General features: G+C 47.2%; 1 protein-coding gene and 2 long non-coding RNA genes across 12 annotated transcripts in view; 2 read left to right on the forward strand and 1 right to left on the reverse strand.

Moving 5' to 3' along the window:
- The window catches only part of RIPOR3 (RIPOR family member 3), a 41,549-nt gene extending 21,758 nt beyond the window's left edge, over positions 1-19,791 (reverse strand). Inside the window, exons 1-3 of one of the 10 annotated variants that reach the window (XM_086853296.1) lie at positions 19,477-19,587; positions 19,352-19,372; positions 1,228-1,356 (exon numbers count right to left, since the gene is read on the reverse strand). In XM_086853296.1, the coding sequence (XP_086709422.1) occupies positions 1,228-1,328 (101 nt within the window). In that variant the 5' untranslated portion in view covers positions 1,329-1,356; positions 19,352-19,372; positions 19,477-19,587. Of the gene's footprint in view, positions 1-1,227; positions 1,357-8,439; positions 8,510-19,133; positions 19,178-19,351; positions 19,373-19,424 lie in introns of those variants that run through there. The other 9 variants (XR_015277101.1, XM_086853290.1, XM_086853300.1 and 6 more) reach the window with 9 other exon arrangements.
- Positions 17,708-18,261, forward strand: LOC111938427 (uncharacterized). Its single transcript, XR_015277104.1, has 3 exons — positions 17,708-17,792; positions 17,951-18,046; positions 18,146-18,261. It is a non-coding gene; the product is annotated as an uncharacterized LOC111938427 (long non-coding RNA).
- A 4,140-nt stretch (positions 19,792-23,931) lies between the features above and the next one.
- LOC111938428 (uncharacterized) lies at positions 23,932-26,100 on the forward strand. Its single transcript, XR_015277105.1, has 2 exons — positions 23,932-24,751; positions 25,293-26,100. It is a non-coding gene; the product is annotated as an uncharacterized LOC111938428 (long non-coding RNA).
- The last annotated feature ends 1,371 nt before the right edge of the window (positions 26,101-27,471 follow it).

Consider the following 27,471-nt stretch of genomic DNA (forward strand, 5'->3'; position numbering starts at 1 on the left):
GGAAAGCTTTGCAGCCAGACTTAAGAGGATGACCCTAAGGGATGGTGAATTATTCTGTCTGGAGCTCTGGGACCCCACTGGAAACCCCTGCCCAGCCCTGCTCCTGGTAGATCCTTTCCCTGCTAGAATCTCCCTCTGGACTGCAGCTCAAGCCTGCCTGTGTCATCTGACAGAGTTTTTCTTCAGATCTTAGCAGTTGGTGTGATTTTAGATATCTGATCTTTGCTAGGGGTAACATTAATTTTCACTTTCACCAACAAATTAATTTATCCAAATTGAAGACTCAGTTGCATCACAACCATACAGGGATTTCATTTTTGGTTCATACTTTACCCTGCTGTGTTCAACCAAAAGTTTAATTCAGTCATCTGGTTCTTTGAAAAGATGCTTCATTCCATGAGTCAGGATTTTACTGATACACAACAGGATTCTTTTTGAGTACAATGCTCCTGAGGCACACTTCCCAATGCTTCCATAGGGTGCAGCTAAATGATTCACTTTATTATTGCTCTAGCATGCACTGGCAGTCAGAGATCGTGTTCATTTCCCATTTATAGGTCATATCTTCTAAAAGCACTCAAGATTTACAGGGATTTACAGGGATTGTTAAACTCACAAAAAGCACAGGATTTTTTTGTGGAAAAGCTGCAGTGACTACACAGAGCAACGCTGCCCATGGAGAGCAGAATGGGAGCATCAGTGCAGGGTGCTCAGCAGCTCCAGAGGCCAGCTGGGGACTGAAGGCTGCAGCCCTGCTGGGCTCTGGGCTGCTGTGAGAGCAGGGAATTGCAGTGTTTGATTCCTGCCCTCCTGCCAGGACCCTGCCCTTCCTCTCTGTGCTGCTGCCATGGCCCTGCCAGGACCTTGCCCTTCCTCCCTGTGCTGCTGCCCTGCCCCGACAGCTCTGGCAGGATTTGTCTGGGGCTGCTACAGATTTTGCCAGGATTCACCAGGAACATCCCCAGGGGATTTTCAGCTCCTTGGCTGCTGGGAGAGCTCGGTCAGAGCTGGGCAGGGTCAACAGCAGGGAGTTATTTTCCCTAAATATCCCTAAAATCCCCCGTTTTCCCAGCAGAAATGGCACTGGAGCATCCTGGCAGTGCTGGGGGCACAGCTCTGGATCCGTGACACCACAGCTCCAGCACTTGAGCACAGAGGGGCAAAAGCAGCAGCTGAAAGCTGGGGTGCCCTGCCAGCCTCCAGCCAGGCCAGGCCAGGGTGACTTACGCCGCTTTCCTGCTCTGCACCGTGCTGAATCCCGTGAAGGAGCAGCTCCTGCTGATCCCAGCACCGTCCCCAGGGGACACAAACGTCAGCTTGACCGACATGGCTCCCAGTCACAGAGTCTGCTGGCTCCTGAAAAACACAAAAGCAGATGAGGCCAAACCTTCCTGGCAGCTCTCCTACTGCTGCTGCTGCTGCAAGCCGTGAGCTGCATGGAAGTGGAAAGTCAAAACAGCACACAGCAGAATAAATGGGAAAAAAAGACTTGTCTGCAATTCACGTTTCCTGTGTTGCCATCCACGGTGCAATTAATAAGGGATTGAGCAGTCTAAAATGAAATCTCTCATGCCCTCTTCGATTTCTGATGGATTTTACAAACTCACTATGCAAAAGCCAGAATAGCCTCAACTCGGGGGCTCTCTACATTTCTGACTTTTTAAGAACCCTGTAATTGTCCCAGTGCTTCAGGAGCGCAGGCCAACCTGCACATTTCCAAACCAGTGGCGATGCCAGAACAATACTTCAGCTCCAGACACTGTCAGGTCCAAAAAGCAGCTCCTTGCATCTGTGCAGAGCCACTCTGCAGTCACTGGTAGAATTGGCTGTGTGGTGCTTAAGCCCAAGGCAGAAGTCTGATTTCAACAGTAAATTTCAGGTTCATGCTCCTCCTCTGGCAGGGTTTCTCTTGGATTGCTCTCTTGTTTTCCATCAGTCAAACCCTTTTGCTTTTTGGAGAATTGTGTTCTCTGCCATATGTCCATAGAATCCAAGTCCCAATATAAGTAACAGACATATCCCTCAAAGCAGCTGTAGAAAATCACCCAGACAGTTCATATACAGAAAAATTCCCTTCCTTTCCCCCTCAAGCTGGTGTAATGTAAACACCACAAGTGAGTAAATCTGGGTATAACAAAAGGCTGGAGGATGTGTTTGGAGGGAGAAGTACGAACTCCAAGCAGGAGCTATGAATGCTCCATGCAGAAGTTTGTCCCACATTACAGAATGTGCTCTGAAGAACACTTTTAATCCATCAGAGTGGATGCTGGACAGGAGCTCTGTGCTCAGAGCCTGGCATTATCCCTCCAGCATGGCATTACCCAGCCTGCAAGCCCAGAAATGTCTGTGTGAGGCTCCTGGCTCTGCCCCTAGCTTGGAGAGCCACCTCCTCCCTGCCTGCAAAGAGCTGGATGGTTCCATACATCCCAAGAGGAAGGGGATTTGAGAGTATTTTTCTAATTCTGGGCTAGTCTACGAGCACAGGGGATTACTGCCAGTGAGCAGGCTTTAGGTACCATCACCTCCCAAGGCAGGAGCAAAGCTGTCCTGGATTTCCAGGAGCAGAGATCCTGCAGGGATCCTGCCTGCTCAGAAGCCTCTCAGCCATTCCCTGGGCTGGTCTCAGCTCCCATCTCCCTGCCTGTTCTGTGCCAAGCTCAGCAACACACCTGGGAAATCCAGGCAGAAGGTGGAGAGCAAGATGTGACAATGATAAATCCAACAGACAGCTGCTGTGCAAGGTCTCCAGAGAGGTGCTGGCCATGGCCAGGTGTTCCTCTGCCCAGAGAAGCAAAGTCCACAGCACTCCACAGCCTCAGGAGGATCCACAGAAACCTGACATGCAAAATTCAGGTGCCTCTTCCCCAGCTCTTAAACCATACAGCACTTACATTGCCTTGCTTTGGAAAGATCCTCCTTAACACCCTTCATTAGAGCTCAGACTTGCATCATATCACAGCTGAAGTTTCAAAATATTTTCCATTCTTCCCTCTAGTTTTCAGATGTTTGTGAGTCTCTGAACTGTCACCCCATCAAAAGGATCATTATCCTGAAGAAAGCATGCAACTTACTGAAAAATGTAATTGCATAACAGGCTGTCAAAGGAAGAAATAAAAGGAATAGCCTTGTGGTTATTGACCACATCCCTCATCAAGGCTAAGCCAGATTCCCAGGATCTATTTTTCAGCTCTTTAACCTGGGAAACTCAGTTCATGGGTATAAGGAAGGAGGAAAGTGCAGGAGCAGCTGCTCTAAAGCTGCCTAATGTGACACTGAAAGCCTTTGCAGGACAGAGATAAGGAACAAACACAACCAGACCCTTGGCAGGGAACAGAAAGTGGAAAATTATGAGAAGAGTCCTGAAGTAAAATCTGTGGGACTGAACTCTAGATGTGAAGGACAATGTGGGAAATGTTCACACCCCCAGAACTCCTGAATTGCCCAGATTGCCTGGACCTGACCATGTGTGTTTACAAACCCACTGTAATTCTGAATTTCCAGGGGAAAATTTCCACTGTTGGAATTCAGTGGAAGCCAGATTTGCCTTGAGGGCATGGCCAGAAGCATTTCAGCCCCTCTGGGGTCATTTGCTTTTTGCTGCTGCCCAAACTCTGTCCCCAAGGCCACTGACCCTGCCCTGCTCTAATGCACTGCTCCTCTCAAAAGCAACTCACAGGCACATCCTCCCAGCTCCCTAAGAATGAAGAGAATTGAAATAAAACACCATTCAAGGGCTTATTGCTTCAAAATAATGCCAACAAAGTCAATGCCTCTCGATACACCCCTGCATATGGATTTTTTGTTGTGACCCAGAAACCTTATGGCTCATTTCATACTCCTGAGCAGAAGAACATGAGTTGAATGTCAATAAAACATTTTATTTATAAGAAAGACTTACAAATGCAGTTGTTTAAACAGAGGGTTTGCTAGCTGGAGTGTCTCTATAAAAGTGCTGAGCTACACAAGTGGCCCTGAGAGAAAGTATCTGGACACATCTCAAATTCTACCCTCCCTGCAGGGCAGAAATAAATCAGATAAAGACCCTGACAAAGCTCAGTCCAAATCTGCCTTCCAACCTGTGAGCTCTGCTGTGCAGGCCAGTGTGTCCAGCTCTCACCAAACCAGGGATTATGCCCTGGGGAGCAGAGGAGCTTCCCCCCTTTTGCTGCTCCCCAGAAACAGGAGTGTGAATTCAGCAGGGCAGCACAGGCAGAGCACAAAAACAGCAGGAGAAAATAAAGGAGTCTATTGCCAGGGGCAACTGCAACACCAAACTGCTGGGAAAAGCAGAGTCTTTTAAAGCTTGTGGGTCTTGGGCAGAGCTCCCCTTTGCCAGGGACTCGCTGGCTGTGATGCTTTAATTCGGGTGATTTGTCCAGCTGAGACCTCAGGCCTCAGAAGTGCATCCTTAAGTCAAGACACAATTTATTTTAGATGAAATGAGCAGGTTTGTTTGGCCCTGCTTCAGGGGTCCATCTGCCATGAGAGATTTTGGTGTTTCAGCCCTGGTGTGACCCAGTGTCCAGGTGGGCTGGGGCTCCTGTGAGCAGCCAGGACACACAGACGGCACCTTCTGCTCCCTCTCGCTGAGGCTGAGGATGTTCCTCCAGCCAAACCACCTCCACCTTCTACAAACAAAATAATGCTGTCTGTTTGTGTTTATGGCTAAACTTTTCCAGCCCTACTCACATCTTTAATTGTTTCTGGGCACAATGGTTTCAACAATTTTATGAGGAAAATATGACTCACCGACTTGCAAAATGTTTCTGCTCGTGTTTTGTGCTTTAAATTAGTGGCCATGTTTTTGTGTTAGCATCTCTGAGAGGTCCACTGCCTAAACCCCTGCTAGAGGAAAGAATTCATGCTCCCCTAAAGTTTGTAGTGTTCCAGCTGGGGATGGGCAGTGGGTAGGAGACACTTTCTCCTGGCTGTGTTTCTGCACAAACTGCAGCAGCTCCTGCTTCCCCAGCTGTTTGTGGCTCTGGCAGCCTGGAGGGCTCCAGAGCTCACCAGGGCACCCACCAGAGCTGGGCTGGAACCAAGGACTGTCCCTGCAGAGAGCAAACACAGTCACTGCCACACATCACTGCTCACAGCTTCTGAGGCTGTGGAAATGTGCTCAGCACAATTTCCTTCCACTGCCTGCTGCAAACCTTCTGCTTTCAGGCCCTGTTATTTTATTCATCATTTCACTCACAAATACCACACCCACTTCACTTGGAAAGACAAGAGAGACATTTTATCTTCCAGTTCTGGGATCCAAACAGAGTTAATCTCATTTGGTATTATCACAACATAATGGGGCTTAATTCAGTATCTGGGAAGCTCAACAGTTCACTGGAGGGACTGGAGCCCTCCTGCTAAAATCTGGGGCTCAGATTTGTGCCTGTCAGGAGACTCCCTGGTGGATTTGTGCACAGCAGAACACATGAGTTTATTGCAGAGTTGCCACCCAGAATTTGTCTTTTATATCATGGTTTTATAAAATTCACTTCATGGCAGCCAAGCCAAGGTGGCTGTGCAGGCTCTGCATCACTCTGCTGAAACTCAGCTTTCACTGCACAGGACCAAAATCAGCAGAGATTCAGACCATGAACATTCAGGGTGTTCAGAGACCTTCTCTGGACTCTAGGAACGAGCTGTGATTCCAGCTAATCACCAGCTGTTTAAAAAATAAGTCAGCCAAAGCTGCAAGGTTTTCATTCTGCTCCCTTGAATGTATTATGGATTCCACCAGAAAAACTGTTTCACTGCTATGACTGCATCAGGTCAGGTTTTAGCTGAAATAAATACATACTGCCAGCACTTCCTGGGTGGGAAGACAACCCTAGCATAATTACACCAGAAATCTGTAGCATAAGTTAAATTATGACTGATTTTGCAAACTGGGCTATGTTTGCCTACCATCACTTTGATGGAATGACAATTATTTTTCTTCTTGCTTATTTCAAAACACAGGGACAGTGGGTTCAGCTGCCCCCTCTGGATGTGCTGGTGGGATCCAGAGATGCTCCAGCAGACCATGGCACTTGTCCTTAGTGAGAAAGAAAAGATCAGGTGCCCACCCTGGGTTACAATCCTGTCCGAGTCCCAGGGCTGCTCTAGGCCTGTCCCACTGAGGTTTTGTGATTTCAGGGCACTGTGGAAAGGGTGGCACCTGCTTGGCAGTGCTGGCCATGGCCCGAGCCCAGGCCATGGGGAAGGAGAGGTGCTGAGGCAGCCCTGGGCACCCTGAAGGGGGCTGTGATGAAGGCTGGCTGCAGCAGGGGTGGAGTGGCCCTGTGGGCACAGCCCTGGGCTGAATCTGCTGGGAAAACACACTCTGAGCTCAATCTCTGCTCTCCAGCATTCCTCAGCAAACCATTGACCTCAGGAGCAATGTCTACTGTGCTACATAAACATTCCACATTTATCATTCAGACCCCTTACATCTTAAGTGGTTTTGTTCAGCTGTTTGACAAACATTCTATTTATACAGTTAGGGGCAGAACTGAGAAAAAGAATTCTTTTAAAAAAAGAAAAATCATTTGAATTAGGGAGACACACGGTGCCCTTGATCTCAGAATACATCTCAAAATGGGTATTTTAGCACAACATCACACCCAAATAGGGATCTTTTCTTCAGGCAGATCCAGCCTGTGGCAAGAACTCCCAGCACAAGGGTTCCCAGCAGAAGCTGAGCAGGTTGGGTGGCACTGCCATGGAAGGGGGTTCTGAGCTGTGGCTGTCGTTGTGTGAAGCTGGGTGAGCTGGGACTGCCCCCACACTCAGGGGAGAGCCCTGCACACAGACACGGGCAGTGTGGGCTCGATATCCAGCTTTTATCTGCTAAAACAGATCTGTGAAAAGGGAGAGAAGGGACACAAACAGCTTCCACCCACTCATCAGACATCTCTGCTGGGTTAAGATTGAGCAATATGAGCAATTACATCACAGTTTTGCTGTGGATGGAAGCTTTTGCCCCCTGTGTAGCTGCACATGTTCCACAGAACTTCCTGACCTGAGCCTGTTTAACTCAGATTATGAGATGTGCCCTTTACTCTGCACCAAACTTACATCTGTCAGCTCCTATTTTGAAAATGTCAAATGATTCAGGAATAGGATCCCACTCTCATAGGTACTTTAGGTTCCTAAGAATTACTTCAATTGATTTTTTAACAAGAATTACATTCAGAGCTTTCATTACTTAGAAAGATAGGACTTCAGTGTGTAACTAGTTTTGGTACTTTTGCAATTTTATCTATGCAGATTCAGCTCTTGAATATATATATTTAAATATTGCACATCTGACATACTTTCCTCCTAGCCATACTTAAGCCATTAAAAGAAAATCAGATAAACAGCTTTGATCCAAGTTATTGCTTTCCTCATTAGGCCCTCCCAGAGCTTCATGCCAGCTTCTGGAAATGGCATTCTGGAGTCCAGGCTTCCCAGGCAGCGAAAAATCTGAATATCACAGGCACTGCTGTCAGACAGCCTGTCCCACGCTGGAGGTCAGGTCTGATGGCCCCATTTCTAGGGGGTTCTTTGAACACAGGACTCCAATTTCAACTCCAGGGCAAGCTGCTTTTCAAGCCTGCACCCCAAATGTTCCTGTACTTCCAATCACTTTCCATCCCAGCACTCCAAGCTCTGCTCTCAGTGACAGTGCACACATCCAGAGGAAATTAATCAGCCATTTATTCCAGATTCCCAGCAGAAGGCAGCAGCAGGAGCCCTGACCCAGCTGATGGCCTGGAAATGATTTTCCAAGACACGATGTGGCCGCTCGCAGCTGCCGGGGAGCAGCAGGGGAGCTCAGCACGGGTCACCCCAGGGCTGTGGCCCTTTCCCCAGGGAAATGTGGCACTGGCAATCAGGGCTGGCTGTAAATGCCACTGTGGCCTTTTGGCAACGCTGGGCTCGCAGACAGAGCCGCGGTGACTGCCCAGAGCCCGCTCCTGGTTTCCATCCTCTGCCTGCCCACGGCACAGCCCTTGGCACCTTCCCGTGTCCCAGCTCCCCCAGGTGCTCCCTCTGGGCTCTGGTTTTCCTCCTGGGGGAGGCACAGGACATTCCCCCAGTGCCAGCTGGTTTATGAGCACAGCTCCTCTGGTTTCCATTCCCAGTTTGTGAGCCTGGATCGGGGATTTGGGAATGTGGCAGCCTCACACTGGCACAGCTGCAGGTACAGCTCAGCCTCACTGGCAGAACATCACCCAAATCCCAAGCAGGACAAGCAGATGGAGCTGAGGCAGAGCAGTTTACAAGAGATGCACAGGCTCCTCCATTTGGGACAAAGGAGAACTTGCCTGGCAGCAAGGCACTGCATCCCACCAGCTCCGGCCTCGAGAGATCCCCACGCATTAATTACCAGCCCCAAGGATCATTCCCCTGTAAGACTGACCTCATTCTCCCTGTTTTCCCCAAGCTGTGCCCCAATGTGAGCTACAAACAGACCTGTCAGGGGTGATAGTGCCTCCAGCCAGCCTTCTCATGCAGGAGCCCATCTCCAGGTTAATTATGACATAAGGAAGGTTCTTCATCTCAGCCTTAGGGCTGTGGAGAGTCCCAGGGCTAAGTTTCAATAGCAGCACCATGATGGGCAGATAAATGCTTTGATTACAACACCGAAAATGGTATTTAACCAAATCAGATGACAAACCTCCAGCAAGAGTGAAATCTGATGTCCAGCAGCATGGGGATGTAATTTGTTATCTTCAAAAACTGAATTCTGTGAATCACAATATCCTGGCACTTCTGAAGTGGGACAAACCCTGTGTCATTTACCTGTCTGACCAAGAAAAATGTCCCTTTACTAAGGACTGAACCATCCAGCCCACTTGCTATGGTGACCATGGTTTATTCCCATAAATGTTACCAAGATAACCTCGTGCCACAGAAATAAAGAAGTTGCTAAGTTAGGATCAGTATCCCAAAGAACACTGGAAGAAGAGGAAAAATATATAAAATTTCACAGAAGAGAGAAATAGAAGGGAAAAAAGGTTTATGCTTTAAAGCCAAATATTTACTTGTGGAAAAAACCAAGAACCTTGAATGCATGTGGGTATATCCAAACTTTTCCCTTCACTTCTTAGCAGTTCCTAACACACATGCTCTGACATTCGTGGCCCACATTTTTTACTCTGTTATTCCCTGCTTTTATTTGCTTTGGGCTTGTTTTTAATGAGGTGAACTTTGCACGGCCCAGCTCTAGCTCCTATAAAACCTTGTCTTAAATGGCCAGATTTAGTGCTTTTTCTGTGGAGAGAAAAAGCCCTCCATCCCAACCACACAGCTGTACTTGGAACCAGATGTCTCACCCCTTTAAACTGAGCTAATGAGGACAGGAATACTGTCAGGAAAGCTCCTGTCTGGGTCTTGCTGTGGAGTTATGGAAAGAGTGCTGCAAGGCCTGGTGCTTCCCCAGGAGGGAAGGGGAGGAGGATGGCAATTCCTGCAGGAGGAAAATCCTCAGTGCTGCTCCTGCTCAGGGCACTTGTACCCCCTGCCCTGCTCATGCCAACCATTCCCACAGCCCTGAACCCACCCAGGACCCCCAGGGATGGGAACTGCTCAAAATCACCAAACCAGCCCAAATCCCACACCCAGGGGCTGCCCCTGGGTCACCTTCACAGCTCTGAGGGACTCTCAATTACTCCTCTCAAGACTTCTGTAAAACATGAAGCAGAGCAATGCTTGAGGGTCAGACGCTGTGAAAACAGTAACTTCTGACAGAAATCTCACTAAACAAGAGCATTTTTTAAACTAACTTTGCCCATCAGTTGTTTTTAAACTACAAAGGGTCCTGTGCTGTTAGTTCAGAAAGAGGTAGGATTTTTAGGACCATCACTTCTCTTCCCAGTCTTGCTCCCATTCACCGAGAGCTTTGCCATCACTTCAGAGATGATCAACAAGATCATGATTTGGCACTCAAACTGGAAAAATACATAAGTGTGGCTTTCTTTTTCTTTTTCAGAAAAGATGCATCAGATTCTCCCTCTGGTGCCTTGCTTAAGCTTCTTTAAAACAATGATTCTTGATTTGTTTTTATGTGTTCTTCATCAGTCCTTTCCCTGCAGTGTGGAGCAGGTCCCTTGCACTGAGACACAGCAGCAAAAAGGAATCTTCTACTGAATAAAGTCTTGTGAGACACAGTCATTACATGCAGAGGAAACTGGGTTTAGTGGGGCCCTAGTTCCCCTGGGGACTCCCATAATATAAATTATTAATAATAAAAATAAACATTGGCTAGCTTGAACTTCTCTTCATTCCCTTAGAGCTTATTTTTGTGATGGAATTAGCTAAATAAAGCCCACTTGAAAGAATGTTTAATTGCAACCTATCCAAAGAAAACAAAATGGAACTAATTGGTTCTTAGATATTAAACATTCAAAAGGAGATGGTTTTGGAAACAGCTGAAAGAATAATGTGCATTAGGATACAAATGGTGCAGTGAGCAGCTGAGGAAAATGCAGTCTAAACTGGACTACATTTACTTTTAAACCAGACATTCAAGTTTAGTCAGTCTGGCCCTGCTTAGCAGACAGCTTTGGATTGTTTCAAGCCTAAACAGAATTACAGCAACACTCTCTGCAAAGTTATAAAATCAGAGGAGACAAACCTGTGCACTGACCTCTGGGCAGCATCTGCCCAGGAAAAACAACAAAACCTCCAGTGATTGCTGTTCCTGGAGAGTCCCTGCAACCTCCTCCAGCCTAAAGGAGACATCCTGGCAGGGGCTGCTGCCAGTGGCATTTCCAGAGCAGTTGTTTTCCTGCAGGTCTGGTCAGGAGGGCTCCCAAAAGCAGCTCTGACAGCACATCTGCAAAGGAGAGTGGCTGTGCTTCCATCAGAGCACCCGAGCTCTGCCTTGGCCTCTACAAACTCCCTTCCTTCAGCCCTGCCCTTTGTTATTGCTGTTTAATTCAAGTATTCCACAGGCAGCAAATAGAAAGAATCTGTCTGGCCATGTGAAAACTCCCTTTTCATATTCATTAGAAGTTAAATAGTTGCCACACTAATTTCAGAAGTATTTCTGCCAGGCTGGGAAGCGATGGCCCTAACGTGACTGAAATTTGTAAACAAGAAAAGACCCTCTACATTAAAAGGGAGCAAGAAGTAGGTAAGTTATATCAAAAGTCATACAGAAAAGACAATTCTAAAAATTAATGAGTGGTAGAAGAATTTTCCTCTGGAGGACCAGGGTGTGCAGTGAAATCATCCTGGTGCTCAGGCACTGAAGGGACACTGTCTCATCAGCAACATGTTTACTTTCCCACTTATCAATGACTGCCAGTGACGAGGCCTCTGCCAGAGATAACAAATTCCTGGAAATGTCAGGGCCCCCAGAACACCCAGCCCAGCACACGAGAGCTGCTCACTGCAGAAAAAAGGCAGACACAACTGGAAGTGCCAAGCAAAAGTTGCTCAGCAGGATCAGTTAAGATCAAACCACTTCAACATTTAGGCCAAAAGCTAATGTAGTCTAAGGTCCCTTGAAATGTTATGAATACCATCAACAAACACGGCAAGAGTCACTCATGAAAGTGCATTTCAGCTTTGTGCACAGAAAAAATCAATCAGCTCTCTGTCTCAGACTTTTCCAAGACTGTGAACCCAATTGTTTGCTCCCTGAGGACCCAAAGCTTTTACTGCAACTAACACATCTGCTTAGTGTTTCCTATTTTCCAGCATCACAAGGAGTTTTTCTTAGACCTTGGACTGGTCTACTCAGCATCTCTGGAGCAGAGATCTCCTAACCCCCACTGGTGATCCTCTGCAGAGCTGCCAGGGACAGTGCACACACAGAGACCTTCCTGGCACAAAGTCACCCTTGGCTTATCTTCCAAATCCAGAAATGGCCTTTCAGATAGAAAACATTGACAAGAGATTCCAGCAATACTCTAATGCAGAGCCAGGATTCAATCCACACTGACACAATTCCAGCAGCAAGGGCAGGCAGCGCATTCCATGTTCTAACACAAATGTGGAGTTTTGCTCTTGGTTTCCTCAAGAGAGATATTTTACAAGAAGATACAGTTTTACTGTATTGTAAACATAATCTGACAATTGCAGGTCAAAGTAGCCTCACTTATTGCTTTGAAAGGAACTAAAAGTTGTCAAATTCATACATACACACGTGGGGGGAAGGAAGATTCATTGTGTGTTACTGGAGCTCTGGGGAAAACAGCACAGAAACCATGTCTGAGCTGGAGACAAGGTGCAGTGTGTGCTCTCACCCAAAGCCTTCTCCTGCAGAGCATGTTCTCCTTATGATCCAGGTTTTGTTCTTGAAGAACCCAAGCTCAAGCAATTTTGAGATACTTTGCATTGCTACTTAAATGTTTTGCACTTCTGCTGTTTGTTTGCAGGCAGCTGGGATGCCCACACTGATTTTCTAAGGTTATTTAAATCCTCCTTTATTTGTTAACAAATTAGGCTGTTGCACAACACATTGGCATGTGAAGCCTTCAGAAAAAGGGAGAGGCACAAGTCAGTGGAATTAGGAAGGAGCTCTGTGACCTCAGCAGAGTTAACAAAGGACAGCTCTGTGGTCTGGGTGCCTGTGGTGACTGGCTGAAGGAATATTTCTGTAGGTCAGGGCTCTTCAGAGGGGGCCTCACCTTCCAGATCAGTGTCTGGGGCCCATTTCAGACAACAGGGACACATTTCCATCCAGCCTGTGCTCTTGGTGCTGCATGAACAGCACCAGCAGATGTGCAGTTACTTTTACACCAGACTACGGGCACTGTGTGTTGCTGAAGGACTCAAACCCAGGCATCTCCATCCACTGGAAATGCTCTTCTCTCATCTGCCACTGTGAAAAACCAGATCACTGACTTGCTACAGGCCCTCACAGCTTTAGAAAAGCCCATGAGTGTCCTGTGTGGATCAGGTCTCGGGTACACCCATGCACTGGGCTGCAGTGATTGCTCAAACAGCCACGTTTGGAGCATCCCTTTGGAAAACCCTGGCCTACTACTGCAACTTCACACATCCCACCAAACAAAACCCTTCCTTATCATCTGCAGAAATCTCCTGCACTCTTTGTGTAAAATTTCAGTCATGTAATGGGAACATTTCAGAAATTCAGTGCCCAGGGAAACTGAAGGTTACTGAGGTGGTGTTTCCTCTGCACTAGCAGAAGCACAAACAGATTCACACCAACATTAAAGCAGCAAACATTCAGATTTTAAAGCACTCTGAGGCCTTGGAATTGCCTCCCTTTTTATCTGTTCAGGCACAATATTGGAAAATGATATTTCCCTCTTCAAGTCTGTAGCAATTTCAATAATAAAGCAGAGGTTATGTAAGTGCAGAGAATTATGGAAAAAATATAAGTGGAAAGTACATCGTTTTAGAATTCATTTGAATAACTCCAATGCAACTGAGCTGACTTTATTCACACTTTCCAGTCTTAGTCAATACTGGATTGAAACCAAGCACAAGACATTTTGGGCCCAAAGGAGGTTTTTAAGAAAATGACAAGTACCTATATTTCCAGTTTGCACCGCCTGTCTGGGAAAGCTCTGCGGCCTGAGGAAACACCAAGTGCCCTGTCCTGGGATCAAACAGCAGAGATGTGAACTAATTAAAGGCACCTTTGGATCAGGCTGTAAACACAAGGGCTGGCTCCACCTGGATGGAAATGCTGTGGAGTCTGAGGCTCAGAGCCACCCTCACCCTGCGAGCTCATCCCAAGCTCCAGACACAGCTCTGCATTCCCTCCACACCCAGGGCTGCAGCTGAGAAGGAATGCAAGACAGAAATGAGTTTCTTATCAGATCTTGTTGGGTGATGCCTGTGGAGCTGCCAGAGCTGCAGAGTGGGACATGGCACAGCCCAACTCCACAGCCCCGAGACTTCAACCCGCTGCTCCGGCAGGGCTCTGGGAAAAAGGTAAAAATGCTTTCTACAGCACAAGCAACTGCTCCTAACTCAGGGATACATGGATATATTTCTGTAATAAACCATTTTCATCAAAGGAAACGTGAAGATCACAGATTTGTATGGGAATGAGTAAAAAAGGGAATAAATGATGTATTTCCAGACTCAGGGGCATTTGGAAGTCTGGCTAAAAGAAAAGAGATTTAATAATCACAGACCTCACCGAGGGGAACAATAAACACCCAAAGAAGGACAGGAGGTTTCCCAGGGTAACCCTGTGTGCCCATTCCCTCCCAGACCAAGGGCAGCATCGTGCATACAACTGCACATGGCAAAATCTCCCATCACCCCAAAGAGACCCAAACTTCCCCTTGGCCTCTGGTGAGATAAAGCAGTTACAGCTCCTTCAGTTCCACAGCATTTCAATGTGCAGGGACAAAGACCTCCCAAATGCATGAAGCACACAAAGGACTGTGGAAACAAGGCTCTTCATGTGGGCATTGTGGCCTTTTTGCCATTTTGCCAGGGCTGGGACCTTCCTGGATGTTCCTCTCTTTACTCTCCCCAAAGAGAATGAAAACCTGTAGGATAAAGATGCTGTCAAAAATGTCCAAAGGACATATTGAGGTAATTCACATTGCATTTTGTCCAGAGCTGAGAGAAGAATGTGTTGAATAGTGCATCTACTGTTTCGAGAAAAAGAAATACTAGCTAAAATTAAGGGCTTTGGCTACTTTAGGGCTTCCTAGGCAAGATTAAATCAAAACATTTCCTGTAAACATTCCCTCTTTTCATCAGCATGTCAGTTGTAGTAAAGAGAATGTGATCCTAATTCTCAGCATCAAAATCTGGGATAAGCATAAAGTCAAATGTTTTCTTACTTTCACAGAAAAAACTGTGACTGGAAATATTTTCCAAAGCATGTTGCAAGTGGAGGTAAGTAAATCAGCTAGAGCACAGCACATTTTTAAAGGAAAAAAGTTTCTAAAACTGAATCAGGATTTAATAAAAAATGTCTCTGAGGTACACAAGTCATGCCCATAATAGAATATTTTTCAGTTTTCAACCCTGTATTGAGAATTTTAAACCACTAGCAGATGCAGGAAACAAAAGCAAAATTGTCCCTTATTCTCTGCTATACACACACAGATAGAAACAGGAACACAAGGAGAGCCTCTCAAACATTTTCCACAAGACAAGAAATTTGCTCACAATTCCTTCTCCCTTTAAATTGTTTCTGTGGCAACACATCTGGTGCTGTAATTCTGGGCCAGCACATTAACTATCCTGCAAGAAGAAAGTTATGTTGTTGTTCTGTGTGCAGGAACGTGAAGCAGAGAGATCTGTGAGCACACGTAATCAGGTCACCCCTCCTGCCTCCCCAGGCACACAGAACATCAGCTAGGGCTATTTATGCACAGCTTCAAATTGCAACTTTTGAAACATTTCAACAATGCTTAGAGAAAACTCTCATGGTAAACACAGTCTGTGAGCCGGGGGTTTTTGAAAATAAAATGATGAGTGCTTTGCTGTTGCTCCTACTGTGTGAAATAAATAAATTATCCAGCTAAGAGGGACAAGGTTCATTTCCTAACCATAAACATAACTCTCCCTATGTAGTGGAGCAAGGCTGGTGTTGGTTTCTGATCTCCCAGCACTGCACAGACTCTGCTGTATTATCACCATTTCACACACGAGATGTGTCAGCAGCAGGTGAGGCCACAACGCCTCAAGTGTGTAAAACTCATCTGCCCCAGGATGAGCCACCCCTCCCACAATCACAGAATCCCCTGGGTTGGAAAATCCCTCCCAGAACATCAGATCCCAGCTGTGCCCATCCCCAGCCTGTCCCCAGAGCACTCAGTGCCACCTCCAGCCCTTCCAGGGACACTCCAGGGATGGGCACTGCAAACCCCCCTGGGCACTTCCAAGGCCTCAGCTTCCTTTCAGTGAAAAAATTCTTCCCAAAATGCAGCCCTGGGCTCCTCAAGCTCGTGAGGACCAACAGATTTTACATGAGGGAAACAATGGAAGTAGATTTTTGCTACTTCATCAAGCAGATCAGGCAGGGCTGGATTCATGGAAAGAACATATCTGATGAGCAATAAAACGTCACACAGTTACTGTCCCAATAATAATTGCATGTGTTCTCCATAAAACAGTTATTATTATTTAATTTGAAACAGCTAAATTCTCATCTAGAGCAGTTACATATAAATCTGTTTGTTAACTACACTTAGGGTATTTCTGTATTAATGACAAGATCATCTTAGTGTTCTGATCTTCTAAATTACTGGTGATTAAATGCCTTGTCTGTCTGAAAACCAAGTTATTGCCCTAAAAAGTTGAATTGAATAAAAGTGATAGTTTTCAGGCATTCTATCTTTGAAGACATGCTGGCTTAAAGCAGTCTGTCCTCAGGGAGAGTAAACTGGCAGCAGAAATGGAAAAGCTGAAAAAAAAGTGGATAAAACCTGGTATTTCATAAATATGTATGTCCCTTCTGTGCTTCTGGAGGCAGCATCCGAGGATGGGAGTTAAAGCCAGGGCCCTGAGCACCTGTAGCCATCACAGGCTGGCTGATGTCCTGTGCACGACTCACTGTCTGTAATTTTGGATTGTCACCAGCCAATCACCTCCCAAAATCCAGTGCTGGCAACAACAGTCTGGATAATTCAACTCTGTCTGTTCCCTCTTTCTCAGCGTTTTGGCTAAGACCAAGTGGGCAGATTTAAATAATATTAAACTTACTATTTTACACAAATTCTCTCCTTCATTTCCAGTCTATTTATTTCATCCAAATGGAACAAATTAATAACCCTTCAGAGACAGTTCCCCGTCCCTTGCTTTATCTTGGATAACCTTCTGTACCCAGAGCCTCTGCCTTGTCCTGGTGCTCTGGAGCCCCACACTGTCACTGCTCAGAGACACGTGAGGATCAGAGCTTTCCCCACAGACTCAGCCTGGTGTCCCTCTCTGGCCAGGGTGGCTCTGTTCACTCCTCAGGCTCTGTGTGAGGACAAGGCTAAGGAGGGCTGCTGAAGGAATTGGCTGTGGAAGGGAATAAAGCATTGGTGGATGTGCTGTTACAGGAGCCAGCTCCCTGCCTGGATTGCTGCTCAGGAGCCCAGGCTGGGGAGAACATTGCAGAACACTGCAGAACATTGCAGAGCATTGCAGAACACTACAGAACACTGCAGAACACTGCAGAACACTGCAGAACATAGCAGAACACTGCAGAACACTGCAGAGCATTGCAGAACACTGCAGAACACTGCAGAACATAGCAGAACACTGCAGAACACTGCAGAACACTGCAGAACACTGCAGAGCATTGCAGAGCACTGCAGAACACTGCAGAACATTGCAGGACACTGCAGAACACTGCAGAACACTGCAGAACACTGCAGAACATTGCAGAACATTGCAGGACACTGCAGAACACTGCAGAACATTGCAGAACATTGCAGAACACTGCAGAACACTGCAGAACACTGCAGAACACTGCAGAGCATTGCAGAGCACTGCAGAACAGTGCAGAACACTGCAGAACAGTGCAGAACACTGCAGAACAGTGCAGAACACTGCAGAGCACTGCAGAACATTGCAGAACACTGCAGAACACTGCAGAACACTGCAGAACACTGCAGAACACTGCAGAACACTGCAGAGCAGCTGTGCAGCTGCTGTTTGTCCAGCCAGAAGGAAACCATCCCAATCCTCACCCTGTCCCTTGGGGGAGCCAATACATAACTCCCTGCTCAGCCTCTCTCTCCAGGCTCTGTGAGCTGCCAGCACACCCTGCAGCTCCTGACAGCCCCCAGGATGGAGCCCTGGCTCAGGATGCAGGACCTGGAGCCTCAGGAAAGCCCTTGCATTGCTCCCAAGGGGATCCAGGCTGTGACTGGAGGAGAATGCTGCAGGTTAGCTGCTCACACTCTTGTGTCTCACACGTTTCTCTCCACACCCGGGGCATGAAGAGGCTGGGCCTGCCCTCCAGGACAGCTCCAGCCCTTTTTGGCAGGGGTTGTGCAGCTTTTCCTGCTGGGCTGCCACACGTGCTGTTGTCATCACTGTGCAGGACTCAGAGCAGCAGCAGCGAAGGGATGAACACCACGACACAGGAATACAACAGAGAGGGAGTTTTTCACTCCTGTAGCCACAACATCTCTCTCAGGTGAGCCTCATTCAACATGCAATATTCCCCCAGACATGATTTGCACTCTTTGCTACCCTTGCTAATGATCTTCCTCTGCTTTTCTTGTTTTTAATTTAGGGCTTTCCAAAAATAAACCAAAACAAACAATGTAAAGCACCTCATCAATAGGTGTAGCTCACATTTTGCAGCTGTGAAAACACAGGTATGGACAGATTAAGTCTTGATCCCAACAAAGGAAATGACTGAATCAGGAGCTTGAGTACTGGTGCTGGTTCAATACTCAAGAAATGGCTCCAGAAATATATAACCTTATTTTTCAAATTCCTTAAAGTTCCTCTGGTTGATGAACAACTCTACTTCCATATGGCCCAACTTATTTAAAACACTTTTTAAAGGGGGAAATTAAACTCTGTCTGAATCAAAATGTAACTGGGCTGTGACCCAAAACCTCAACTTGTATTTACACGAATAAGCAATAAAAAAAAATAAATTAAAAGGAAAAAAAAAAAGGCAAATAAAATGTAATCTTTGCACAGACAAAAAGTTAACTAAAATATAACCAGCTCATGCAACACCACCTCCAAAAGGCAAACTCTATGGGATGGCATAAACCTCATCCTGCTGCTCTCACTGCTCCACCTGCTCCAGCCAGGTGCTGTCCTGCCGGGGCTCCGGGCTGTTTCCTGCCGGGAGCGCCTTTACCCTGGAGAAAAAGCTCCCGAGCCTCTCTGCACGGCCACAGCCCCTGCAGGAGCCTTGGCATCCTGTGAGCCTTGCCCTCTTACAGGTGCTCACCTGTCCCACAGGACACCGGCTCCCACCTCAGGTGTCCTCATCCCCCAGAGGTGTCTGTACCCCCCCCAGAGGTGTCCTCATCCCCCCAGAGGTGTCCTCATCCCCCAGAGGTGTCTGTACCCCCCCAGAGGTGTCTGTACCCCCCCAGAGGTGTCTGTATCCCCCCAGAGGTGTCTGTACCCCCCAGCGGTGTCCGAGTCCCGGCTCAGGTGGCCGCATCCCCGCTAGGTGACTGTCCCTTGCCGGCACCGGAGCTCTCCCTGCGGGCGGTGCGGATGTCCTGCGCCCCCCGTGCCCAGCTGTGCCCTACCTGTGCCCAGATGTGCCCAGATGTGCCGTACCTGTGCCCAGCTGTGCCCCGCCTGTTCCCAGATGTGCCCAGATGTGCCCTACCTGTGTCCAGATGTGCCCAGATGTGCCCAACCTGTGCCCAGATGTGCCGTACCCGTGCCCAGATGTGCCCAGATGTGCCGTACCTGTGCCCAGCTGTGCCCCGCCTGTTCCCAGATGTGCCCAGATGTGCCGTACCTGTGCCCAGCTGTGCCCCGCCTGTTCCCAGATGTGCCCAGATGTGCCCAACCTGTGCCCAGATGTGCCGTACCTGTGCCCAGATGTGCCCAGATGTGCTGTACCTGTGCCCAGATGTGCCGTACCTGTGCCCAGATGTGCCCAGATGTGCCGTACCCGTGCCCAGCCCGGCGGGCACGGAGCGCGGCTCGGTTCCGCTGCCGTGGCGGCTGTCGCGGCTGTCGCGGCTGTCGCGGGTGGCCGGGAGGGCCCCGATAGCCGCCGCTTATCGCCGCCTGTCGCCGCCTGTCGCCGCCTGTCGCCGCCTGTCGCCGCCCAGCCGCGCTCCGCTTCCAGGAAGCCGCGGCTCCGGAGCTCGTTTGCCGCTGGGTGCCGAGGGCTCCGTCCCGCTCGCTGCTTCCCTTCTCCCTCCCTCCTTCCCTTCTCCCTCCCTCCTTCCCTCCCTCCCTCCTTCCCTTCTCCCTCCCTCCCTCCCTCCCTGCTCGCTCCCCCTCCGACCCCCCTGGTGCTGGCAGGGGGCTGGGAAGGCGCAGCTCCAGCACACGGCGGTCACGGCCCGGACCCTCTGCTCTTCATCACGAGCATCCCAGGCTCCCTCTGGCTCGCCCCGGCTGTTCCCCCGCGGGACACCCGGCCCTGCAGCCCGGTAATCCCCCGCTCCCCTCTGCCGGCTCTCACCCCTTCTGCTCAGACCTTTTCTCTCTGCCGTGCTCAGGGCCCGCCTTTGCCTCCTTCCCCATCCATTGCTTCCTCCTCCTCTGCCCTTACCCCACACTGCCTCTTCAGCATCCCTTTAAAGGTCCCCTCCTCTTGCAGCCTCGGCCATACAACGCTAATCACCATCATCATCATCATCATCATCATCATCATCATCATCATCATCACCACCATCATCACCATCATCATCATCATCGTCGTCGTCGTTCCTTCCCTCTCTGCCTCCTGCCGTTCCCCATCCCGCCCTTCCATGGGTTCTCTGCCACTCAGGAGATGGAATTTGCTCTCTCTGATTCTCTGTTGACCAAAGCCTGCTCCGAGTCCTCCCTGCTGTCCCCTCTGCTGACCTCCTCCTCCTCCTCGCTCCTGTCCCCTCTGCTGACCTCCTCCTCCTCCTCCTCCTCCTCCTCCTCCTCGCCTCTGCAGCTTTCAGGACCCTTCCAGGTGCCGGTGGCAGGGAGAGTGAAGCTGGCACTGGGAAGCAGGCTGGGATCTGGCTGTTCCGTGTGTCACTCCGAGCACACTCACACCTCTGCTGAACCTTCTGCCAACAGCACACACAGCCCAGGCCGGGCACAGCAGCACCGTGCCACATCCACCTTCCATCGGCCCCTGGCACTTCCCCGCGCCGGCCGAGTGACAGCACACCAGGGCAGACACTCCCCACGGGGAAAATGAGCTGACTGCATGGGATTTGGCCATGCCCTTACCGTAACTTCATTTGTCATGGTGTTTTGTCCCTTTTGGACCCCGCAGCATCCAGCACGCACATCCCAAAACCCACCCCGCTGCAGGGGGCTGGAACACAAAGTGAAGTTCCCAAAGCTCCAGCTGACCAGAGATCCCACACCAGAACCTCTCAGGGCAGGGCTAATGTTTTATTTCGCAGTTCTTTGTGAAGTTGGTCAGGATTTGTATTTTCCTGTGCACGTGTTTAAAGCAAGTTCTTGAAGGAGGCAGAGGAAGATCTCTTGCGCAGCTGAACACGCTGGTGAGGAGAGGCATGAGGGAACTGACACACATCAAAGTGAGAGCAATAAGACACAGAAACAGATGGGCAGATGGAGTTGCCTGAGCCAACAATTCAGGCACTCTGGGTTTTAATTGTATTAGGAAGAGCTGTGCTGAGATGCAAGCAAAAGTGGGTTTCACACCAGATCTTCAAAAGGGTTGGGGCTTGGAGCACTGCAAATAGCACTGGCGGCACACCATGGGTGTCCCAGCTCGGGTACCTGGAAAACACCATGGACATGCAAATCCATGGACTTGTACAGGTAATTACACTCATTCCAGTCATCACAACTCTACTCTTTGATTTTCCTGGGATTTGGGGGTTTATGATCACGTGCACTGGAGAATCCCCCCCAGGGAATGCAGCTGCAGCTGTCCTGCTGCTCTCTGGGCTGAGGAGGAGCAGTGGCTGTGTGCCCCAGCCTCAGGCAGAGCTCCTGCAGCCCAGGACAGCACTGCATCACTGCTGCATCACTGCTGCATCACTGCTGCATCACTGCTGCATCACTGCTGCCACTGCAGCAGCTCCCTGGCCCCGCAGCAGGCTGCGACAGGCTGAAATCAGCTGGATCTGGAGGAGGACATTTGTCACAACACCAAATCTCTGCAGGAGATCGTGCAACCAGTTGGCCAAAAAGTCATTACTGTTCATGTCACTTCCTCCTAACCGTGAGCCTTTTAACAAAATTTAACAAAATTCACAGAGCAGCCCCTCAGCAAACACCAATGACCACGGTTCCCTCGCTCCTGGTGCAGATGTCCCCACTTAGTTCAGCTGGGGAATGGCTCTGTGTGTTTTTATTCCAGTTTCCTTTTTATGATCTTCATTTGCTGTGTCTTCATCTGGTGTGTTTATGTGGCTGGTGCTTGGTTTTCATTATTTTTAACTGCATTTCAGATCATTTGCTCTATGGTTTTGTTCACATTCTCCTTTTCCACGAAATTCTAATAAAACACTTGGCTACAGTTTTCCTAAATTGAACACTGATGTTTAGTGCAGCTAATTATGCAGCAGGGTTCAAAGCGAGTTCTATAATGTAACAATTTACATATTCCTGAAAACAATGGACACAAACCTACAAATTATTGCTACAAGCTAGTTTCACATTCTTCTGGAATTTCCTTTAGAAATACATATGTTTAGTATTCTCACGCATATGAAAAGCAGTAAATACTGCATTGCTGGCACCATTATAATATTTACAGTGAAAAAAACCCCACACTCTGATGTGTCTCAGACCTAAAGGGACATGAAAAAAATGCCAGTATGTTTCCTCCAAGATGTCAGAGCACTTCCCAAATTCAGCCACTCAACATCCATCAATATAAGCCAATGAAACACAAAGATGATTTTGCAACAAAGCATTCACCGTGGTTGCAATGACATTACACATTTGGTGTTTCAGCATCACCAGTGTTCTGGCATAATCAGATTAATCATAACTTTATTGTTTAAGCCCTGAATAAAGTCAGTTTTGTTTGTTTTGTAAATGGAGCGGATTGCAGGCAGCCAGCCCTGTGAGCAGACCAGCCCAGCCTGCTCAGGAAGATCCAGACTAAACTGACTTTTAGAAAGGCTGCTGTAAACCATAACTCTGTTTATAAAAGCAAGAGCTAATAACTCAGTAGCTGGGCCTATTACTGTGATCCTTTGCACCAGGCTGACTTGGAGAGACAATAATTCTTGCTGCTCTTAATGCAAGCAATATGTATGCCAGCATTTGCCTGTGGCTCCACCCCACCCTTTCCTCATTTGTATTTTTTTAATTTTAGGATGTCACTTACATCTTCCTAATGTGGAGTAATCTGCATAGAAGTGGATTATCTCTCAGTCTGCCCATATTGACCAGGCACTTTCATTGCTGTAACACGACAAACTGCAGAGCATGTTCCAGCAAACCACCCCTGCACAGAGCATTTGCTCTGAGCCCCTGAGGGGGTTATAGTGAGATTAAACTGTAAATACACATCCCCAGTTCCAATCAGATTATTATTTTTCCCTCCTTGTGCATCTATCAGTGCTGGAGTTTTTAGTTTCTGGTATAATAACTCAGGAGGGAAGCTATGAGACCTGCCAACAGAAGCAAGAGTATCTTCTAAAACCTCAACACAACTGGGACAGTGGCTGAACTTAAAGGATTCAGTATTTCCAAATGTGACATGCATGGAAAATTTGAATTACTTTTCAAGTCTCCTTGGCTTGTACTTTTGTAGCTTTACTTATGAGCATTGCACCAGTCCTATCTGGTTAATATCAGGGGCAGTTCTGCTGCGTTCATGTGTACACACCTGGGGTCTCACAGGGGCTTGGCTTGTTTGTGAATACACACATAAAACACCGAGAGGAAAAAGCTTTAATTAATCTGATCATCTAGTTACAATAAACATCTCGTATTTTCCTAGAAAAAAATGTTCCTTATAATGGTTTTACATTTTCTTAAAATGTTGGTAACTTCACCTTATGATTACAAGAATTCTAAGACAAATCAAAGAAATCAAATGAGCGTGCAGCATCACTGGGAACATTGAGCCATCACTGGAAGTGTCCCAGGCCAGCTGGACTGGATGGGGCTTGGAGCAACCTGGGCCAGTGGAAGTTGTCCATGGCAGGAGGTGGAATGGGATGAGCTTTAAGGTCCCTTCCAACCCGAGCCGTTCTGTGATTTTATGAATGACATTTTAAAGAACGGGAGTAACGTGATACAGCCATCACAAACACAGGTAAGGCTGTGGGAGCAGTTGATGGCCTGGGCAGTCCGATGCAGCCGAGGCCGCTGTTGTAATTAATTAATAGCGTGATTAGCGGGGTAATTAACGGGGTAATTAACGGGGTAATTAGCGGGCGTCGCTCCGGCCGCAGCGCGGGCACAGCGCCCTCTGGCGGCGGCGGCTCCCGCTGCACCCGCCGGGACGGACAGGGGTGACAGCGGCGACAATCGCGACAATGGCGACAGTGGCGACAGCGGCGACCCCGCCATGGAAACGGCCAATCCCCAGGGATGCTTTCCCAAGTGTCCCAGCCCCGTGTGCCTCACAAGCTCCTGCTCTGAGCCTGTGCGAGCGCTCCTGCGTGACTCGTGTGCCATGCAAGAGTAACTCGATCCCAGTTATTTTATAAAAGCTATCATTATTTGTGCAGCCGGACGAGGAATCATTGGCGAAATGAGCGCATTGGCCCGCTCAGACACGGGAACAGTCCTCTCCCCGCGTTCTGCACAGCGCAAACCCGCTGCAGCAGCTCGGAAAGACATGAGAAAACAGACATGAAAAAACAGACATGAAAAAACAGACATGAAGAAACAGACATGAAAAAACAGACATGAAGAAACAGACATGAAAAAACAGACATGAAAAAACAGACATGAAAAAACAGACATGATAAAACAGACATGAAAAAACAGACATGAAGAAACAGACATGATAAAACAGACATGATAAAACAGACATGAAGAAACAGACATGATAAAACAGACATGATAAAACAGACATGAAGAAACAGACATGAAAAACGGACAGAAAAAACGGACATGAAAAACGGACATAAAAAACGGACATAAAAATCCTGTCAGCTCAGCAAAAGGGTTCTGTGCAAGGTTTCTGGAACAGCAGCTACGAAAGCGAGGGGCAGGAGAGGTTTGGCCATGAGAGCACGACAGAAAGTCCCCCAGTGAGGTGAGAATAACAGCCCAATAATGTCCCCAGCACACCTGGGGACAGGGGCAGGGGACAGGGGACAGGGGAAAAGGGACAGGGGACAGGGGACACAGCACGGACAGCTCAGAGGGGAAGCCAGGACAGTGGAACAGGAGCTTATAAAACATTAAAGCGGGGACTCCACACAGCCTACTCCACTTGAATTTTGAGGTCTATCAACCACCGTTAGTGTAAAAATGTTCCTTTGTGGTAAAAGGCACAGGTGCTCCTTATTCAGTGCTGGCACCCAAAATTCTCACTTATGCCACATTTACTGGGTGACAGTCACTAGCAGAGGGCAGAGTTTTCTTCACAAATAGCCATAACATGCTTTCCAGAGAAGCTTAACACCAGAGGTTTTATTCCAAAAGGCTTATTAGGCAGAGCTTTCTGTCTAAGAATACGACAAAATTAAGATCCAAATCTGTACCAAAAAAATAAAAGTAATGTTTTAAATTGCATTTAAAGTAAATTTTGCAAAGTTACACCTTTGATTTTCCCTTTTTTTCCCCAAAAAAAGTTCTGGACCAGGAATACTCGGCGAGTAGTGGAAAACCAAACAAGAAATGTTCAGGAATTCCTCCATGTAAAGAAACCCTGAAGTGTTACCTATTGACCTGGACAGCCCAGCAGCAGCACGGGCTCCCTGAGCAGGAGAGTTCAATCATTAAACCCCAAGCACGAGTGCAAGTGTGAGGTGTCAGCTGGGCTCACAACTGCCTGTTTAAACAAGGGGGAACTTCAAAGTCATTCACAGTCATTGGACACAAATGGATTGCTAGATGAAGGGAAAGAAAAAGCTTTAAAAGCTTTTCATTATTTTAGTTAGAAACCTCAGAGAGGATAAATTAATGTATCAGTATCGGCTTTTGACTTGCTAGGAAAGTATTTTCAGAAAACTTCATGAGTTTATCACTGGATCTAGTTTATAACTAGATTTATAAACTGCCTGAAATAAACATTTCTTTGGCAGGTAGAATGGTATGAAGACAACCTTTCCCATAAAGCCAGACAAAATAAAAGTACAAAATGAAAGAACCCCCCCCAACCCCAGGAAACTATAAATATTTTATTGGAAAAGATCTCATACATGAACTTTAAAAACAATCATGTCATAGGTAAGTAAATATTGCATCAAACAACTACAAGTTTCTGGAGGAGGAGTGGGGAAGAAAAAATATGCTGATAGTTTTCCTGACAAGAAAGAATAAAGCAAAGGAAGAAAGAGAACACAAAAACTCATTACTAATCCAACTATTCATCCCCCCCTACCCACCAATAAAATAAAGTTTAAGAAACTCAAACAAACAAATAAAATTTCAGGACAAGAAGCAAAATTTTTATTACATGAGTTCTATTTAAATACTACTGGTTTTATTATTGTTTTATTTTTATTATTATTGTTGTTATTATTATTTTTATGTTATTAATAAAGCAGCTAAGTTGCCACGCACTGGGGTTCACTTGCTGAGCCTTGCTCCTGTGTTTTGTAGAGCTGTTGGCATGGAGAGTTTTCCATGGAGATAAAATATAACAAGCTCCTCTTCTCAGATTCTTCCTCTCTGATGCAGCAGATGTGAATTCACACTTTCTGCCTCAGGATCAGCACTGTCAGCAGAAAGGTATGGAATGTATTTCCCTGCATTCATGGGGACCTGTAAGTAGTGTTCTACAATATTATTTGTATTTAATTTGAACATCACGTCTGTGAACATCAGATGCCTTCATGACAGCACTGGTCTGTCTGCACCACTCACTCACCAAGGTGAGGGATAAAGCAATTTGAGGTCACACTGGTCCCTAATATTCTGAAAATGGAGTATCCAAGTGCAAACACTGCTGTTGAAAATGCCTCTTTGTAGCGAAATGTACACAAGATTAATGTATCAAAATTGCAGAAGCTATCAAAAAGAAAGCCTGTAAGTACAGAATTTATTTTTTAAAGAAACCAGGACCTTCTTATTGTAATTTTGAAAATAAAGCTTCTCTTTTTCCCTTTTAGTTTTCTCTGCCATCAAAAAAACTTTTCAGTCTCTCATCAACTCCAAGGCAAGATCAGATTACAATTTAGTGCATCTAACAGTCACTCCTCTGAGCTGGCACTGACAGTGTAAATAAAGACTACTTTATGTTAAATATGAAATCAGCATAAGCCCTGAACTCTGCAATAAAAGATTAGGTGGATCATCAATAACAGTCAACTTATGCTGACAGAATTTTTCTATGCTTTATTCTTGGAAGTACTCTGTGAACTCCATCCCACTTAAAATGTGGGAAATCTGGGCTAGGAAAGCAATGTCACAGCAGGTTCTCAGTATATTTCACAGTGGACCTGAGTGATGGAATTTCTACACCAAAACAAAGAAAAAAAAAGGCCTCCCAAAAAAACTTCCCCAGCTGCTCAGAGATGAGGAAACCTAACCTGTCTTTCAACTTCACAGAAGCTGAACGTGCCATGAATAGCTTGATCAGGTCTGAATCACAGGTTGTACAGAACTTGAGACCAAAATAGCTCTATAAGCTTGCCTTACAACTGGCACAAAGAGCTTGCCTCACTCCTCACCTTTATCTGAGATCAAATTGTTTATCACATTCCTTCCTCATACGTCAGCTCCTTGTGATGAAAGCTAGCCAGTGATTAATACATTTTATTAGGTTGGTTCCAGTGACTTGAAATGAATTTGCCCTGACTCCTCAGG

This window comes from Cyanistes caeruleus, chromosome 16, assembly GCF_971803275.1.
Source record: "Cyanistes caeruleus chromosome 16, bCyaCae1.hap1.1, whole genome shotgun sequence".
Lineage (NCBI taxonomy): Eukaryota > Metazoa > Chordata > Aves > Passeriformes > Paridae > Cyanistes > Cyanistes caeruleus.